This window comes from Symphalangus syndactylus, chromosome 12, assembly GCF_028878055.3.
Source record: "Symphalangus syndactylus isolate Jambi chromosome 12, NHGRI_mSymSyn1-v2.1_pri, whole genome shotgun sequence".
NCBI classification, from domain to species: Eukaryota; Metazoa; Chordata; class Mammalia; order Primates; family Hylobatidae; genus Symphalangus; species Symphalangus syndactylus.
The window spans coordinates 31,246,419-31,265,360 of NC_072441.2; the positions used below are offsets into that span (position 1 = coordinate 31,246,419).

Here is an 18,942-nt window from a genome sequence, read left to right on the forward strand (position 1 = left end):
CAATCTACTGGAATGTGTGGCTGCTTTAGTATTTGGAGAATAATAACAACAAAAGCCAGATGTCTTTAAAAAGCAGGTAATTTGCTTTTCAAAAAAATATTTGCTCTTCTCATGTTTTAAATTGTTCAGCTCTTCTATATTTAGGTTGTTTTGTTATCTAAATGTTTAGCACTTAGAGAATGTTATATTCCTTTGCTTAGTTTTTATCTTCCTTTAAAATGTTTCAGCTACCTGGCTTACTCCTTCTATTCCATTTAATTTTTTCCTCCATTGTTTTCACTTGAAAACATTGTTGTTTCCTTTTCTCCTTAAGCTTTATTCACAACTATATCCTCGAAATTCTACGTTTCTGATGTTAACATCTAAAATTTTAATTCTTTTATCTCATTTTTCCCCAGTTATACTTCTAATTTCTGAGTTCCTGGTTTTCTTTTTTAACCCGTTCAATGTGTTATCTGTATTCCTTTTATTTGATTTCTCTTATTTCAACCTCAGTTTTTCTCCTCCACGTTTGGTTTTCTTGGTTTATCAATGTATTTTCTTATTTGTAATTTTAATCATTATGTTCCTTGTATAGTGTACCTTTATCAGGCTGACAAGCGACAGAAATACAAAGCTTAGGCTTTTAACCTCTATACCATTCAGGCTTAATCTGCAAACAGCTTTGTAGCTAACTAAACTAGAACATTTCCTACACCGATTGGCCGCTAACATGTTTTTTCTCTTTTGATCTATCTCCCTTCTTAGCAGGGTTGCAGGAGGCTCCTCCTGCTCCTGAATCTTTCCATTTCCTGTACTTGTCAGAAGAAGCAAGGAGAGGCTGCCTAAAGTTAGAAGAATTCAGGGTTACTAAAAAAAAAAAAAAAAAAACAGTCGCTCAGATTCTTGTGGGATGGCTTTCACATATATGATAGGTCTGTGCGTCACATAGACCAGCTCCAGCTCCCAGAACGGTATCAGAAGGTGGTGCCTTTTCACGTCTTTCTTTTTTTAACTTTCATTTTAGGTTTGCGGCTACATGGGCAGGTTTGTTACCTAGGTGAACTCGTGTCACGGGGATTTGTTGTACAGAATTATTTCATCACTCAGGTATTAAGCCCAGCACCCAGTAGTTCTGAGCCTCTCCCTCCTCCCACCCTCCACCCCCAAGTAGTTCCCAGTGTCTTTGTTCCCTTCTTCATGTGTTCTCATCCTTGAGCTCCCACTTATAAGTGAGAACATGTGGTGTTTGGTTTTCTGTTCCTGCATTAGCTTGCTAAGAATAATAGCCTCCAGCTCCATCTATGTTCCTGCAAAAGACATGATCTCATTCTTTTTTATGGCTGCATAGCATTCCATGGTGTATATATAACACATCTTCTTTATCCAGTCTATCATTGATGGGCATTTAGGTTGATTCCATGTCTTTGCTATTGTGAATAGTGTTGCAATGAACATTCGCATCCCAGGGAAGCCTTCAGAATTAGGGAAGGTGGTCAAGAATGGGCTCTGACTCTCTGTTCATCTCTTTTGGAGAGAATAAGACTTTTCCTTAAACCCAGAGGAATAATCTGAACAATTTAAATGACCATGGCCAAGAATTTCATCATGTAATACCATCTAGTTTCTTTAAGGACTTGTATCAGTGAATGTCCAGTCAGTACACAGAAATCACATAGTAATTTGAAAAAAAGAATTAAAGGGGCAGTTGCTAGTGAGAGATAACAAATACTCTAAAGAATATAGGGGCCAGGCGCGGTGGCTCACGCCTGTAATCCCAGCACTTTGGGAGGCCGAGGCGGGCGGATCACCCGAGGTCAAGAGTTTGAGACCAGCCTGACCAATTTGGTGAAACCCCATCTCTACTAAAAAAAAATTGAAAAATGAGCTGGCGTGGTAGCAGGCGCCTGTAGTCCCAGCCACTCGGGAGGCTGTAATAGGAGAATTGCTTGAACCCAGGAGGCAGAGGTTGCAGTGAGCCTAGATGGCGCCACTGTACTCCAGCCTGGGTAAGAAAGCGAGACTCCGTCTCCAAAAAAAAAAAAAAAGAATATAGGAATGGCAGGCATTCTCTTGAGCTTTGCTACTTTGGAGGTCTTCGCCCCCAAAAGGGGGAATTCATTAGGAGATAAACAATAATTTCACTAAATTTGAAGAGAAGATTGCCACCTGGTCATTTGAGGCTGTTTATGTCACTAAACCAATGGGCCAAAAATAAGGAGTTGCTTCACTGGCTGGAGTGATTGATCCCAATTACTAAAGGGAAATTGAATGGGCAGCCCCCTCCCCTAGGACTGAGCCAGAAGTCCAAGGAAGTAGCCAACTCCTCCCAGGGCTGAGATCAGACATCGTTGGAGAGGGCATGGCAAGGCACACTGGCAGAGAAGTTCACTGAAGTGTCGTGTCAGTGGAGCTTGCTGGAAAACTGCCCTTTGGAGTGCTAAGGTCATATCCTCAGGGAGGAGCCATGTCTCAGAACTCACTGAAAAGCCACCTAAAGGAATGTGGGGAAAGTTGTCCAGAGGAAGGTGCCCTGTTAGCAGCTCTCTGCAAGGAGGTATGCGGGGGGAAGATGTTCATAAGAATGTGCCCGCCATCTGCACTTTGCTTAAAATGGCTGGAACCAGTTGCCTGAGGCAGCCGTTCAAGTGAAGATGCTCTGCTGGTAGCCCTCCCACTATAAAGTTGTCCACAGGAAGGTGCTCTGTGCTGCCGGCCACTGGGCATTGCAGAAAACACAGAGTGTGTGCACACACACATTCTCTCTCTCTCTCTCTCTCTCTCTATCTATCTCTCTCTCTCTGTTGGTCTCTCTCTCTCCCTGCAGGAGAAGATCACCAGAAACAAGAAGAAAAGCTCCTTTCTTCTGTGATCCTCCAGCACTGTCTATTGCCAAAGCTTAGCAACATGTTCACTGTAAAGAAGAAATTCTTAAAGGGTTCAGCTCCATTATCACAGAATGGTAATAAGTGGACTGGGGGTTCAGACAATGAGTTGATAACTGGCAACAGTACATTCCTTTAGCTACTCATTTTCCATATTTGCCCTTCACTCATGTGAGTTCTGTACAATGAAGCAACTCTGTGTTTCCACCTAACAAGATACTGCTATTCTCACAAGTGAAGAAATTCTCACCCTTCACAAAATGAAGAGATGCATAGTCCTAACCATCACTGTATCCATTGGCAGCTATAGTCATTACTCCTCAAATTCTATCATAGTTTCATTGATTATTTTCTTGCCTAAAGACTATTATGTATGGTTAAGCAGCACTAGTTTGTGTAAAAACAAAAATGGGGCCGGGCGGGGTGGCTCACGCTTGTAATCCCAGCACTTTGGGAGGCCGAGGCGGGCGGATCACGAGGTCAGGAGATCGAGACCACAGTGAAACCCCGTCTCTGCTAAAAATACAAAAAATTAGCCGGGCGTGGTGGCGGGCGCCTGTAGTCCCAGCTACTCGGAGAGGCTGAGGCAGGAGAATGGCGTGAACCTGGGAGGCGGAGCTTGCAGTGAGCCGAGATTGCACCACTGCACTCCAGCCTGGGAGACAGAGCAAGACTCTGTCTCAAAAAAAAAAAAAAAAAAAAAAAAAAATGGAAAAAAGAGAAACAGCCTACACACATAAACATATAATAGCCAAAGAGAAAATATACAAAGCCACTACAGTCCTCATTTCAGTAGCTGGGCACAAGGCCATAGTTGATACCTCTGGCTTATATTTCTTTTGCCCTTGGCCAGAAGCTCAGCGGGTCAATTCTTTATCCAGTAGAGGGACCTAAACCTTCCTTCAGAAGGGTAAAGTCCTCAGTCATCTGCCTTTTTATTTTTTTTTTGGTTGTTATAAGAACTGCTAATGGGCACCCCAGATAATCCCCTGGATTCCACATAATCCTCCTTCTCCCCAGTGTGTAGCAGCAACTCAATTTCCCTCTGATAACTGAGATCAATCACTCCAACCAGTGAAGCAACTCCCTATTTTTGGACTGTTGGTTTAGTGACATAAACAGCCTCAAATGACCAGGTGGCAATGTTCTCTTCAAATTCAGTGAAATTGTTGTGTCTCCTGATCAAAGCATTCTCCCTCTTGGGGGCAAAGACCTCCAAATTAGCAAAGCTCAAAGTTTCCATTGGATTTGGCAGTTCCATCACTGATAGCAGTAAAGAAAATCATTTCAGGGGAGTAGTGGGAACAGAAGCCAGATTACAAGGGGGTTTACAATGAAGAGAAGGCAAGGCAGGGAAGCCAGTAAGTGAATGCAGCCCACTCTTTCAAAAGAAAAGCTATGAAATTACGTAGAGGAGAGCTCTGTAAAGCACTTGGAAGAGGACACAGGATTTTGAGAGGAATTGTTAAAATGAGGAAAACTTACACATCTTATAAAATTCAAGGGGAAGCTCTTCTTTTTTTTATTATTATTATACTTTAGGTTTTAGGGTACATGTGCACAATGTGCAGGTTTGTTACATATGTATCCATGTGCCGTGTTGGTTTGCTGCACCCATTAACTCGTCATTTAGCATTAGGTATATCTCCTAATGCTGTCCCTCCCCACTCCCCCCAACCCACAACAGTCTTCGGAGTGTGATGTTCCCCTTCCTGTGTCCATGAGTTCTCATTGTTCAATTCCCACCTATGAGTGAGAACACGCGGTATTTGGTTTTTTGTCCTTGCAATAGTTTACTGAGAATGATGTTTTCCAGTTTCATCCATGTCCCTACAAAGGACATGAACTCATCATTTTTTATGGCTGCATAGTATTCCATGGTGTACATATGCCACATTTTCTTAATCCAGTCTATCGTTGTTGGACATTTGGGTTGGTTCCAAGTCTTTCTATTGTGAATAGTGCCGCAATAAACATACGTATGCATGTGTCTTTATAGCAGCATGATTTATAGTCCTTTGGGTATATACCCAGTAATGGGATGGCTGGGTCAAATGGTATTTCTAGTTCTAGATCCCTGAGGAATCGCCACACTGACTTCCACAATGGTTGAACTACTTTACAGTCCCACCAACAGTGTAAAAGTGTTCCTATTTCTCCACATCCTCTCCAGCACCTGTTGTTTCCTGACTTTTTAATGATGGCCATTCTAACTGGTGTGAGATGGTATCTCATTGTGGTTTTGATTTGCATTTCTCTGATGGCCAGTGATGATGAGCATTTTTTCATGTGTTTTTTGGCTGCATAAATGTCTTCTTTTGAGAAGTGTCTGTTCATGTCCTTTGCCCACTTTTTGATGGGGTTGTTTGTTTTTTTCTGGTAAATTTGTTTGAGTTCATTGTAGATTCTGGATATTAGCCCTTTGTCAGATGAGTAGGTTGCAAAAATTTTCTCCCATTCTGTAGGTTGCCTGTTCACTCTGATGGTAGTTTCTTTTGCTGTGCAGAAGCTCTTTAGTTTAATTAGATCCCATTTGTCAATTTTGGCTTTTGTTGCCATTGCTTTTGGTGTTTTAGACATGAAGTCCTTGCCCATGCCTATGTCCTGAATGGTACTGCCTAGGCTTTCTTCTAGGGTTTTTATGGTTTTAGGTCTAACATGTAAGTCTTTAATCCGTCTTGAATTAATTTTTGTATAAGGTGTAAGGAAGGGATCCAGTTTCAGCTTTCTACATATGGCTAGCCAGTTTTCCCAGCACCATTTACTAAATAGGGAATCCTTTCCCCATTTCTTGTTTTTGTCAGGTTTGTCAAAGATCAGATAGTTGTAGATATGCGGCATCATTTCTGAGGGCTCTGTTCTGTTCCATTGATCTATGTCTCTGTTGTGGTACCAGTACCATGCTGTTTTGGTTACTGTAGCCTTGTAGTATAGTTTGAAGTCAGGTAGCGTGATGCCTCCAGCTTTGTTCTTTTGGCTTAGGATTGACTTGGTAATGCGGGCTCTTTTTTGGTTCCATATGAACTTTAAAGTAGTTTTTTCCAATTCTGTGAAGAAAGTCATTGGTAGCTTGATGGGGATGGCATTGCATCTATAAATTACCTTGGGCAGTATGGCCATTTTCACGATATTGATTCTTCCAACCCATGAGCATGGAATGTTCTTCCATTTGTTTGTATCCTCTTTTATTTCATTGAGCAGTGGTTTGTAGTTCTCCTTGAAGAGGTCCTTCATGTCCCTTGTAAGTTGGATTCCTAGGTATTTTGTTCTCTTTGAAGCAGTTGTGAATGGAGTTCACTCATGATTTCGCTCTGTTTGTGATTGGTGTACAAGAATGCTTGTGATTTTTGTACATTGATTTTGTATCCTGAGACTTTGCTGAAGTTGCTTATCAGCTTAAGGAGATTTTGGGCTGAGACAATGGGGTTTTCTAGATACACAATCATGTCATCTGCAAACAGGGACAATTTGACTTCCTCTTTTCCTAATCGAATACCCTTTATTTCCTTCTCCTGCCTGATTGCCCTGGGCCAGCACTTCCAGCACTATGTTGAATAGGAGTGGTGAGAGAGGGCATCCCTGTCTTGTGCCAGTTTTCAGAGGGAATGCTTCCAGTTTTTGCCCATTCAGTATGATATTGGCTGTGGGTCTGTCATAGATAGCTCTTATGATTTTGAGATACGTCCCATCAATACCTAATTTACTGAGAGTTTTTAGCATGAAGCGTTGTTGAATTTTGTCAAAGGCCTTTTCTGCATCTATTGAGATAATCATGTGGTTTTTGTCTTTGGTTCTGTTTATATGCTGGATTACATTTATTGATTTGCATATGGTGAACCAGCCTTGCATCCCAGGGATGAAGCCCGCTTGATCATGGTGTATAAGCTTCTGGATGTGCTGCTGGATTCAGTTTGCCAGTATTTTATTGAGGATTTTTGCATCAATGTTCATCAAGGATATTGGTCTGAAATTCTCTTTTTTGGTTATGTCTCTGCCAGGCTTTGGTATCAGGACGATGCTGGCCTCATAAAATGTGTTAGGGAAGATTCCCTCTTTTTCTATCGATTGGAATAGTTTCAGAAGGAATGGTACCAGTTCCTCCTTGTACCTCTGGTAGAATTCGGCTGTGAATCCATCAGGACTCTTTTTGGTTGGTAAGCTACTGATTATTGCCACAATTTCAGAGCCTGTTATTGGTGTATTCAGAGATTCAACTTCTTCCTGGTTTAGTCTTGGGAGGGTGTATTTGTCGAGGAATTTATCCATTTCTTCTAGATTTTCTAGTTTGTTTGCATAGAGGTGTTTGTAGTATTCTCTGATGGTAGATTGTATTTCTGTGGGATTGGTGGTGATAACCCCTTTTTCATTTTTTATTGCATCTATTTGATTCTTCTCTCTTTTCTTCTTTATCAGTCTTGCTAGCATTCTATCAATTTTGTTGATCTTTTCAAAAAACCACCTCCTAGATTCATTAATTTTTTGAAGGGTTTTTTGTGTCTCTATTTCCTTCAGTTCTGCTCTGATTTTAGTTATTTCTAGCCTTCTGCTAGCTTTTGAATATGTTTGCTCTTGCGTTTCTAGTTCTTTTAATTGTGATGTTAGGGTGTCAATTTTGGATCTTTCCTGCTTTCTCTTGTGGGCATTTAGTACTATAAATTTCCCTCTACACACTGCTTTGAATGTGTCCCAGAGATTCTGGTATGTTGTGTCTTTGCTCTCATTGGTTTCAAAGAACATCTTTATTTCTGCCTTCATTTCATTATGTACCCAGCAGTCATTCAGGAGCAGGTTGTTCAGTTTCCATGTAGTTGAGCGGTTTTGAGTGAGTTTCTTAATCCTGAGTTCTAGTTTGATTGCACTGTGATCTGAGAGACAGTTTGTTATAATTTCTGTTCTTTTACATTTGCTGAGGAGAGCTTTACTTCCAACTGTGTGGTCAATTTTGGAATAGGTGTGGTGTGGTGCTGAAAAAAATGTATATTCTGTTGATTTGGGGTGGAGAGTTCTGTAGATGTCTATTAGGTCCATTTTCTGCAGAGCTGAGTTCAATTCCTGGATATCCTTGTTAACTTTCTGTCTCGTTGATCTGTCTAATGTTGACAGTGGGGTGTTAAAATCTCCCATTATTATTGTGTGGGAGTTTAAGTCCCTTTGTAGGTCACTCAGAACTTGCTTTATGAATCTGGGTGCTCCTGTGTTGGGTGCATATATATTTAGGATAGTTAGCTCTTCTTGTTGAATTGATCCCTTTACCATTATGTAATGGTCTTCTTTGTCTCTTTTGATCTTTGTTGGTTTAAAGTCTATTTTATCAGAGACTAGGATTGCAACCCCTGCCTTTTTTCGTTTTCTATTTGCTTGATAGATCTTCCTCCATCCCTTTATTTTGAGTCTATGTGTGTCTCTGCACATGAGATGGGTTTCCTGAATACAGCACACTGATGGGTCTTGACTCCTTATCCAGTTTGCCAGTCTGTGTCTTTTAATTGGAGCATTTAGCCCATTTACACTTAAAGTTAATATTGTTATGTGTGAATTTGATCCTGTCATTCTGATGTTAGTTGGTTATTTTGCTTGTTAGTTGATGCAGTTTCTTCCTAGCCTCGATGGTCTTTACAATTTGGCATGTTTTTGCAGTGGCTGGTACCAGTTGTTCCTTTCCATGTTTAGTGCTTCCTTCAGGAGCTCTTTTAGGGCAGGACTGGTGGTGACAAAATCACTCAGCATTTGCTTGTCTGTAAAGTATTTTATTTCTCCTTCACTTATGAAGCTAAGTTTGGCTGGATATGAAATTCTGGGTTGAAAATTCTTTTCTTTAAGAATGTTGAATATCAGCCCCCACTCTCTTCTGGCTTGTAGAGTTTCTGCCAAGAGATCAGCTGTTAGTCTGATGGGCTTCCCTTTGTGAGTAACCCGACCTTTCTCTCTGGCTGCCCTTAACATTTTTTCCTTCATTTCAACTTTGGTGAATCTGACAATTATGTTTCTTGGAGTTGCTCTTCTCGAGGAGTATCTTTGTGGTGTTCTCTGTATTTCCTGAATCTGAATGTTGGCCTGCCTTGCTAGATTGGGGAAGTTCTCCTGGATAATATCTTGCAGAGTGTTTTCCAACTTGGTTCCATTCTCCCCGTCATTTTCAGGTACACCAATCAGACGTAGATTTCGTCTTTTCACATGGTCCCAAATTTCTTGCAGCCTTTGTTCATTTCTTTTTATTCTTTTTTCTCTAAACTTCCCTTCTCTCTTCATTTCATTCATTTCATCTTCCATCACTGATACCCTTTCTTCCAGTTGATCGCATCTGCTACTGAGGCTTCTGCAATCTTCGCGTAGTTCTCGAAACTTGGCTTTCAGCTCCATCAGCTCCTTTAAGCCCTTCTCTCCATTGCTTATTCTAGTTATCCATTCATCTAATTTTTTTTCAAAGTTTTTAGCTTCTTTGCTATTGTTTTGAATTTTCTCCTGTAGCTCAGAGTAGTTTGATCATCTGAAGCCTTCTTCTCTCAACTTGTCAAAGTCATTCTCCATCCAGCTTTGTTCCGTTGCTGGTGAGGAACTGTGTTCCTTTGGAGGAGGAGAGGTGCTCTGCTTTTTAGAGTTTCCAGTTTTTCTGCTCTGTTTTTTCCCCGTCTTTGTGGTTTTATCTACTTTTGGTCTTTGATGATGGTGATGTACAGATGGGTTTTTGGTGTGGATGTCCTTTCTGTTTGTTAGTTTTCCTTCTACCAGACAGGACCCTCAGCTGCAGGTCTGTTGGAGTTTGCTAGAGGTCCACTCCAGACCCTGTTTGGCTGAGTGTCAGCAGCGGTGGCTGCAGAACAGTGGATTTTCGTGAGACCACAAATTCAGCTGTCTGATAGTTCCTCTGAAGTTTTGTCTCAGAGCAGTACCTGGCCGAGTGAGGTGTCAGTCTGTCCCTACTGGGGGGTGCCTCCCAGTTCGGCTGCTCAGGGGTCAGGGACCCACTTTAGGAGGCAGTCTGTCTGTTCTCAGATCTCCAGCTGCGTGCTTGGAGAACCACTACTCTCTTCAAAGCTGTCAGACAGGGGCATTTAAGTCTGCAGAGGTTCCTGCTGAATTTTTGTTTGTCTGTGCCCTGCCCCCAGAGGTGGAGCCTACAGAGGCAGGCAGGCCTCCTTGAGCTGTGGTGGGCTCCACCCAGTTCGAGCTTCCTGGCTGCTTTGTTTACCTAAGCAAGCCTGGGCAATGGCGGGCGCCCCTCCCCCAGCCTGGCTGCCGCCTTGCAGTTTGATCTCAGACTGCCGTGGTAGCAATCAGCGAGATTCTGTGGGCATAGGACCCTCCGAGCCAGGTGCGGGACACAATCTCCTGGTGTGCCATTTTCCAGGCTCGTTGGAAAAGCACAGTATTAGGGTGGGACTGACCCAATTTTCCAGGTGCCATCTGTTACTCCTTCCTTTGACTAGGAAAGGGAACTCCCTGACCCCTTCCACTTCCTGAGTGAGGCAGTGCCTCGCCCTGCTTCGGCTCGCACACAGTGCGCTGCACCAACTGTCCTGCACCCACTGTTTGGCACTCCCTAGAGCGATGAACCCGGTACCTGAAACGAAAATGCAGAAATCACCCATCATCTTCTGTACTGTTCACGCTGGGAGCTGTAAACCGGAGCTGTTCCTATTCGGCCATCTTGGCTCCACCCCCCAAGGGGAAGCTCTTCTATGTAAAAAGAAATTGAAGGAAGAGATGAGTAAACAAGATCCCAAAAGGGATGGGATCCATAACTCAAAGCAGAGGGATCTCTGCCTCAGTCTCTGAGCCCAAAGAAGTGGGGTAGGGGTGTGATGGGAGAAAATAAAGGCAAATTTGTAGGAGGTGGAGCAGGAAGTTGAGCTGGTTACCTTCTCCCAGTTTAATTTTCAGATTACAAAGCAAAGCCTTTTGATGAAAGAACTAAGTTGGTAGAGCAGGAAGATTGAAGAAAATGCACAATTTTGAAAAGAACAATAGTGGAAAATAGAGAGGGGCAAGAGATAGAGAAATCTAATCTGGTTGTCTATAAATCATGACTCAAATTTTACTTCCTCCTTGATGTGTCCTCTGCCTCTTCAACTGATAGTAAATAAAAGATTAATAATATATCTATATAGGAATTAAAAACAGAAGTTTCTCTTTAAGTGCCTGTCCTATAGGTCTTATATAGCACTCGTCATTTTCTGCTATGTAGTTTTTTCCTTTCTAGAATCCACTTGTAACTCTTTAATGAATTAAATTTTTGTATCCCTCATAAGCATCTACTAGAGTGTGTAACTCATTAACAGTGTTTCAATAATTAATTGTTGTACAACAAACCACTCTATACTAATGGAGTAAAATAGCAATCTTTTGTAATTATTCTCTCTCATGGTTCTAAGGATAACTAAGTGGTTCTCACTTGGGGGTCTCTCCTGTGGTTGCAGTCAGGGAACATCTGGAGGCTCCTTCCTGCACATCTCTGGAGTGTGATGTTGGCTACTGGCTGGGACCTCAGCCGGGGGGCTGCCCTCCACAATACACATATGTGACTTCTCCATGTGGCTTGGGCTTCCTCAGGGGATGGTGGCTGGGTTCCGAGAGCAAGTGTCCTAGAAAAGAGCTGGGCAGGTGTTATAATCCTTTTTATGATCTCTGAAGTCATGCAGTAGTATTCGGTAACACTTTATTTATTAGAATTAAGTCACTAAGGCCAGCCCATATTCAAGGGGCGGGGAGTTTAGACTCCACGTCTTGATGAGAGGAGTGTCAAGGGATTTGAAGATACTACACATATAAATGCTAATTAGCTGCTTGTTTTAAGCACTTATTACATTTTGAAAAAGCCTCAGAAAGAAAGAGAATGAGAGTGGTGCACAGTCTTACAAGGTCTGAATAGAAGTCAGGAATAATGCTAAAGAGTCAATTAACCCATAAAAGATGCTACCCATGGCTGCTTATTTCACAAGTGTTTGTGATTTTCTTTTACAATCTCTTTTTAGGAGATAAAATTGAGCTATTTTGTCTAGAAAGGTGTAGTAGGTCAGTGCTTCTTCTACTTTATGGGCACACAAAGTCCTGGGGATCTTGTTAAAATGCAGATTCTGATTCAGTAGGTCTGAGGTGGGGCATCACATTCTGCATTTCTAGGAAGCTACAGGGGGGATACTGCAGCTCCATGAGCCACCCATTGAACAGCAAGTTAGCAGAAAGTAATAAGGGTAACTGCTTGGCTCCTGTGATCCTATCCTTCTCTGGGAGGAGTGCTAATGGGGTATGCCACCAGAGGTCCTTATGGGCTTACAAGACCTTAGCCCTCTGGCCTGTGAACCCGTGATGCCAATAAGGTTAATCTACTCTTCCGTAAGACTTGTAGAACTGGAATTAAAGGAAGACAGTAATTTACCTCTCTCTTGTGGTAGAAGCATGGGATATGAGGCTCTATCCATCATGTGAGAAAGCCAGTTTCCAGGAGGAATAAAGGGAACACAGAGAGAGAGTCTAGGTGATACTCCAGTGCCTGATGAGGCTCAGACCTGACCCCACTTCTGAAAGATTATACAAAATATCCTAATATTCTTCCGGCAAATTCCCCTCTTGGCCTAAATTTGTTCTACTTGGGTTGTTATCATTTGAAACTAAAAAAGCTCTAACAAAGGGTAGGGAAAGTAGGGGATATGTTCTCTTGGAAATGTAATGCTCACTGCTTTGCAGTACTAGATTATTATCCAGATGTCTGCAACCTGAGGGTGAGGAAAGACTGTCCCTTAAATAATGTTAAAGGTATGTTCCCAACAGAGCGGACTGAATATGAAAAAAGAAGACAGTGGAACACTAAGGCTGAGGGAAGATGAGAAAAGCCTCAATCTACCTAAAATAGGAGAAAAATCTAGAAAAGGGAGGCAAGAGAGTCTATGGATTAAAATTGTTGGATGGATAGTATCGAAAGAAACTGTTACCCAAAACTTATGCCCACTGAAAACAGAGGGGAAAAGGACAGTCTCGGAATAGCAAAGCTAATGTTCTCTAAAGAGTGACCAGACCCTGGGCCTGAGTGGAAGTTAAAAGCAAGATAGTCCTGCCCAGCAAAGAACAAAACATTGACTTTTCCTATATGTCAGACATTGTGTGATTTGCTTTTTTTTTTTTTTTTTGAGACGGAGTCTTGCTGTCGCCCAGGCTGGAGTGCAGTGGCGCAATCTCAGCTCACTGCAGGCTCCGCCCCCCAGGGTTCACGCCATTCTCCTGCCTCAGCCTCCTGAGTAGCTGGGACTACAGGCGCCTGCCACCTCGCCCGGCTAATTTTTTGTATTTTTAGTAGAGACGGGGTTTCACCGTGCTAGCCAGGATGGTCTCGATCTCCTGACCTCGTGATCCACCCACTTCAGTCTCCCAAAGTGCTGGAATTACAGGAGTGAGCCACGGCACCCGGCCGATTTGCTTTACATTTATGACCTTATTAAATGACCACCCTGAGAAAGTTTCACTCATGTCCATCCTTGAAACTCTAACACAGTCAAAGCTGGCACTCCCATAGTCAAAAGAAAGAAAACTGAACGTGGGTCATATCATGTGATTCCCACCTGGCAGACCCTATAACTGGGTATACCTCAGCAGGCAAATCTCAGAGTCTTCTGAAGTCTCTGAGACTGCAAGCTGTGCAGGTGACACAAGAATGACACTGCCACCTTTCCATGTTTGGAGTAAATAAATTTTTAATAACCAGTTTCTTGGTTACAACTTCATCTATATAAATCCCCTTATTCTAGGATCTACACAGTTAAACCTAATATTTCACAGCACATTTCCAAAACAGTACATTTTTTACACTAAGAAAAAAAAAAGCCTGGTTACCACCAAGGTGTATTGTCCATGAATTGAAAGGCTTTCCTATTTAAGTAGCAGGTACATGTGTAAATAGGGCAGGCAGCAACAGAACAGCAATATTGGAGAACGCTTTCTTTATAGTAAATGCCCTTGAGTATGAGATGTGACAATGAAGCAATAAGGCCAATTCTATAAAGCAAAAATGGATACTGATCTCGTTATTTTATAGCCATACCTTGTGGTATGTTTATAATGTATTTCTTTCACATGTTAAAACAGCATCTACTAAAGATGGGCTTAATTTTGGTAATGTCAACTGAAAAAAGTTATATGTTAATGCAATATTTGTTGTAAAGATTCCAGAAACACAGGAGTCAAAATTTCAAATTATGATTCCCACAGTAACTGTAACTCTGGTGTACAACATACATAATGGAAGAAATGTTATCAACATATACCATAGTAGAAAATAGTAAGCAGAAACAAGCTGAGTTATGCCTCTTGTGGGAATCATCATTTTCAACTAGCCGGGAATATATAAAAATCAAAACCATAAATGCACGGATTATTTTTTGCATTTAATTCTAATTTTTCTTGATCCAATTTAATCAGCTTTGTATCTAAACTACATTTTCCTTTCATAAACTGCAAATGAATGTCTTTTGTAATTTTAAAATCCACATCATTTGATTTCTTTTTCTCACACAGGCTGCCTTTGCAGGATGGCATCATTATACCCTGTCCCTCCCTGAAATGTCAGGACACATCTGCTGGGATTCATTTATCTACATTCCTTTTCTCTCTGAAGGACACCACGGGGGAGGAGAAAAAGAACAGCAAAGAGAAAAAGAATCACATTGAGTAGCTTAGAAAGCTACGTAAGTGCACTGTGACCATTAACTTTCCCTTTGGTATCCTCCTAAACCGATATAAGAACAATAATGCCACCATGTATTTACAATTTCCGAAGTGTTTAGTCAAAATATTATCTCATCTGATTCTCACCACAACACTGTGAGAAAGGCAAAAACAAAACACCTTTCTGTTGTTCAGCTTTTGTGACTCAAGTAGAATATATTTAAGGATTTGTTTTTATGTTATTGTTTAAAGTGTAGGCCATTTAATTGCACTGATAATATTTCCTAAACATACTCATCTACCACATGCAGAGGAGTTAGTTATTATGAAGGCAGAGTACGCTCTATGTAAAAAGATTATGGTTATAAGTGAAACATTTAACATACTTTACTTTAAGCTTTTGGCTTTAACTATATTCTGAAGATTCAATAATGAAAGAGAGGAATAACTGCCCTTTGAAATTCTGCCGAGGCAAAATTTATCCTGAATATTTTATCCAGTATTACTTTTCCCAGTTTGGTTTTAACTAAGAAGGGCACCTTCTACAACCTCTGAAGACGAATCCTTTTACTTTCTAGCAGTCTTTACCCATCAGGGTATGTTTCATTATATTCAAACTAAATTACTTTGGCTCAAGAACAATCATAATTCCTTTACCACCCTAAATAGCTCCGCCTCACCATGGTGTCCACGACCTTGTATGAGTGTCTGGAGGGCAACATGGTCAATCTTTTTGTGTCTCAGTGCTACTATAATCAGTCTATTCAATTGCAAGTTTATTTTCCCTTCTTTTCATGTACAGAAAGATCCTTCATATAATCAAAATTTTTCTTCCTCATTTATATAAGACATCAATAAAAAGATCAATTAAAATAAAGATTCAGAGCTGGCAAAAAGCCTCAATATCATTTGTTCTAACTAGGGAGATAACACGGTCAATCCTTTGCCTGTGAAAAGTATGACAATCTTGCATGCAATTAAAAGGTAGTATTATAAGTGCAAAAGGAAAAACAAACCTTAAGGAATATTAACTTTAGGAGGTTTTCTTGTGGAGGAAGAGTTGTCTTAATGTTACCTAAAATTATCAACAAAATTATAAAAAAATCTTTCCATTGAATAAAGATGAACACATAAATTCTTGCATAAAACAGATGAGACACTTGAAGGTATCCCCCCAGACATAAATACTGAACTTTCAGGCTTTTCCTCTACTCACATGCAAAAGTTTGAAAAGAAAAAACAACATCAGGGGTTGGTCATAGCACAGTCTCAATAATATTTCCAAACTAGAATGTCAGTGATGGGGATATGAGCTCTTGCATCTTACCAGAGACCAGAAAAGGGGCTTACTGCCTTATAGGATACATCAGCCAGACATGAAGGCTAGGCCATAAGCGTACATTTTCTTCACAGGTCCATCCACTTTATGGGATTTTTCTCAGGGAAAGTATAGATACAGCCAGTGGGCAAGGTTTACCTAAAACAGAATGAAATAAAGTCCTTGTTGGCTCTCTCTTTCAAGGTGGAAAATGAAGAGAACGTGACCAATTCAAGAAGATCACAGAATGCTTACAAATGAAAAACAATGGGGTATGTTTCTCTTGAGCAGTCAATACGTGAAATTATCAAAGGTCTAAAATTTCCCAAATAAACTGATAACATATAAGGTCCTGGAGATTGTCAGTGCCATAGATTAAAAAACCAATTTTTCATCTTTGCTTTTAATTAAAGCTGCAGGATTCCATGAGTGACCAGCAGTAAAATATTAACATATTAAAGAATAAACCAAAGGTAAATGTTTGGTACAATGTAAGTGGTCCAACAATAGAAGACTGTGAAATGAATTAAATATTCATACAGTGAATACTATGCAGTCATTCACAATGTATTTTTGAGAGGGAAAAGGTTGATAATACATTGTAAAATGAAAAAAGACATTACAAAATAGTATATTCCATATGATCTCCATATTGGGAAAAAATATGTGCGTAAGTCAAAAGATTGGGAGGATATAAAAAAAATAATTAACCGAAGTTACTTCTATTAGTGAGAATTTAATGTCTTCACAATTTTTTCTTTTCCAAATGAAAAGGGGATAAGGGGAAATTACTATTTTCAAAAACGATCAATGTATTCTGATCTCTTTGTCTCATTTGCTTTTATAATACACAAAATACAAAACTGGAATATATTTAGTGCCATTAAACAATTGCATTAACAATTATTTTTCTTTAAGTTATAAAATTAATAGTTGATTCAAATTTAGTTTCCTTATAGTTATTTCCAATTCACACAAGAGAAACACATTTTTAAAAATATATAATGACATAAATTATTATCCAAGTTTGCAGTCTTCCATGCATTCTTCGTTCATCATCAGGTCTAAAAAATGAACTTCATATGCTTAATTCCATAAGTTTTGAAGAAAACCATGATAATAAGTGCCCACAATCCCAGAATAAAGCCCCCAGGAGGATGCCAGTCTTTCAGCTTCGGTTTCTGCAAAACAAGAATAACATGATAAATTTTATAAGAGGTAAATAATTCAGCAATCAATAAAGCAAACATTGATGAAAAAGATAAATTTCACTGGTTGTGTTTGAATGGGGACTAGTTTAGTCAAATTAAACACATTGGGATAGCAACAGTGGTAAAGACTTCAGACAGGGCAAATATCCCACAGGGTAAACTGGCTCCTAACAAAGATCGGTTTCAGCTTCTATTTTGTTTCCTCAAAGAGTCCTTCCCTGACTACCTAATCATACCATCTATCCTCACTCAAGTTACTCAGTAGCCTAACAGTCTTTCTCACTTTGGATTTATATATTCATTAATTTGTCAGATTTATCTATCTCTATTAGACTGTAGTTCCATGAGGGTCATTATATTCCCAGCACCAACCTGCCATGGTGCTTGCCATTCAGGAGGCATTCATATATCATACTGAGTAAATCAGTGGAAGAACAAACGCTACCCAATTCCATTCAGCTATTCAACACACACTTGTTTGAGGGCCAGTGCCTTGGGTCATGTTTTTCCCTTGAGGTAGAATGCTCTCCTTAACCTATTCATTGTGCCTATTCAAAACTCACTAACTCAAATGCCTCCTCCAGACTGTCCTACCTGATATGTTATTTTCTTTGAGTTCCCATAGTACCTGAACTATAACTCCTTCTATTGTTACTGCTATTCACTATTATATTTATCTTTAACATTTATCTCCCTGCATACTCCCTGGGATCAAAGTCCATCTAAGTCAATTTTTTATCCCCCTTCTCTATTCCCCACCCCACAAGTGTCATGTATGCTTTTTTGTCCAGCAAGACCAGTCTTCTCCATTTAGTTGTCATTTCAACAGCTACATTACAGCCTTGTAATTGGAAGTTTGTGACAATGATCTCTTTTCTGCTTACTGAATTACTGGCCAAGACTGTAATGACAGTTATGATATTAGAATCATATTTTAGACTATAGGGGAGAGAAATAGCTAAAATTTGCTTTAGTCATCATGTATAATGTCCATCAATTCAAAATTAACTTTTCAAACTAAAAGGAAAGAAAGCTACCTCAGTATTTTAACTTGAATCATAATGCTAGAGTTTTCAGAGCTTTTAATCAAATGCTTAATATAAACTGACCTACCAATGTTTAAAGTGGTTACATTCCATTTTCATTCCTATGCTTACCCTCAACCTCTACCAGTCCATCCAGAAAACTCCCCCACAATTTATCCCAAAATATTAAATCCAATTTTCCTCATGTTATTTTCCACTTAAGAGTCTGCAGTGGCTTCCACTCAACACGTGCGATGATAATGGCAAAAGTCCTTGCCCTCTAATATCCTACAAGATGGTAAGTTCGGTGGTTCTCAAACCATTTCTAATGGCAAAGCTCTTGGAAGTTACAGTGCTTTCTGTGCAATACTGTGACAAATCTTAATTCCAGTAGAAAATCTAGAATAATTAATAAAAAGCAAAGCTATATTAAAGATAAGTAATATAAATATCACAAGCATGTGTCAATGAAAAAATGAGTGAACTAAACAAGACTACTGCTCAGTTTTTGTCCTGTTTATTTTCTACTAGTCAAACAATTTGTAATTCACACAGAAGGGTTGAAAACGTTTAAGATCTAAAACTACTTTTCCACATACCGGGAAAAGATTACCATTATTCATTATTAGTGGAAGCACACTTTTATACAACCTATAGATATTCCCTGAAAGCCCAGTTTAAAAGCACTGACCTAGTTTGAGAGATCAGATACTGATTTTCCCTAACAACTAGGAGTCCCTGATTTATACAGCATTTAAAAACACTCACAGTTAGGTTACTACTGTAGAAAAGTTAAATACATATTGTCAAAATCTGGCACCAATGTCGACTCTTAACTAAGGAGAACAGGCTATAGACAATTGTTCCAT

The 18,942-nt window shown here is 40.0% G+C and overlaps 1 protein-coding gene across 1 annotated transcript in view; it reads right to left on the reverse strand.

Moving 5' to 3' along the window:
* Positions 1 to 13,531: 13,531 nt before the first annotated feature.
* PIGK (phosphatidylinositol glycan anchor biosynthesis class K) overlaps positions 13,532 to 18,942 on the reverse strand; it is a 132,194-nt gene continuing 126,783 nt past the window's right edge. The window contains exon 11 of the mRNA XM_063624086.1: positions 13,532 to 17,018. Within this exon, the coding sequence (XP_063480156.1) occupies positions 16,902 to 17,018 (117 nt within the window). The 3' untranslated portion in view covers positions 13,532 to 16,901. The remainder of the gene's footprint in view (positions 17,019 to 18,942) is intronic.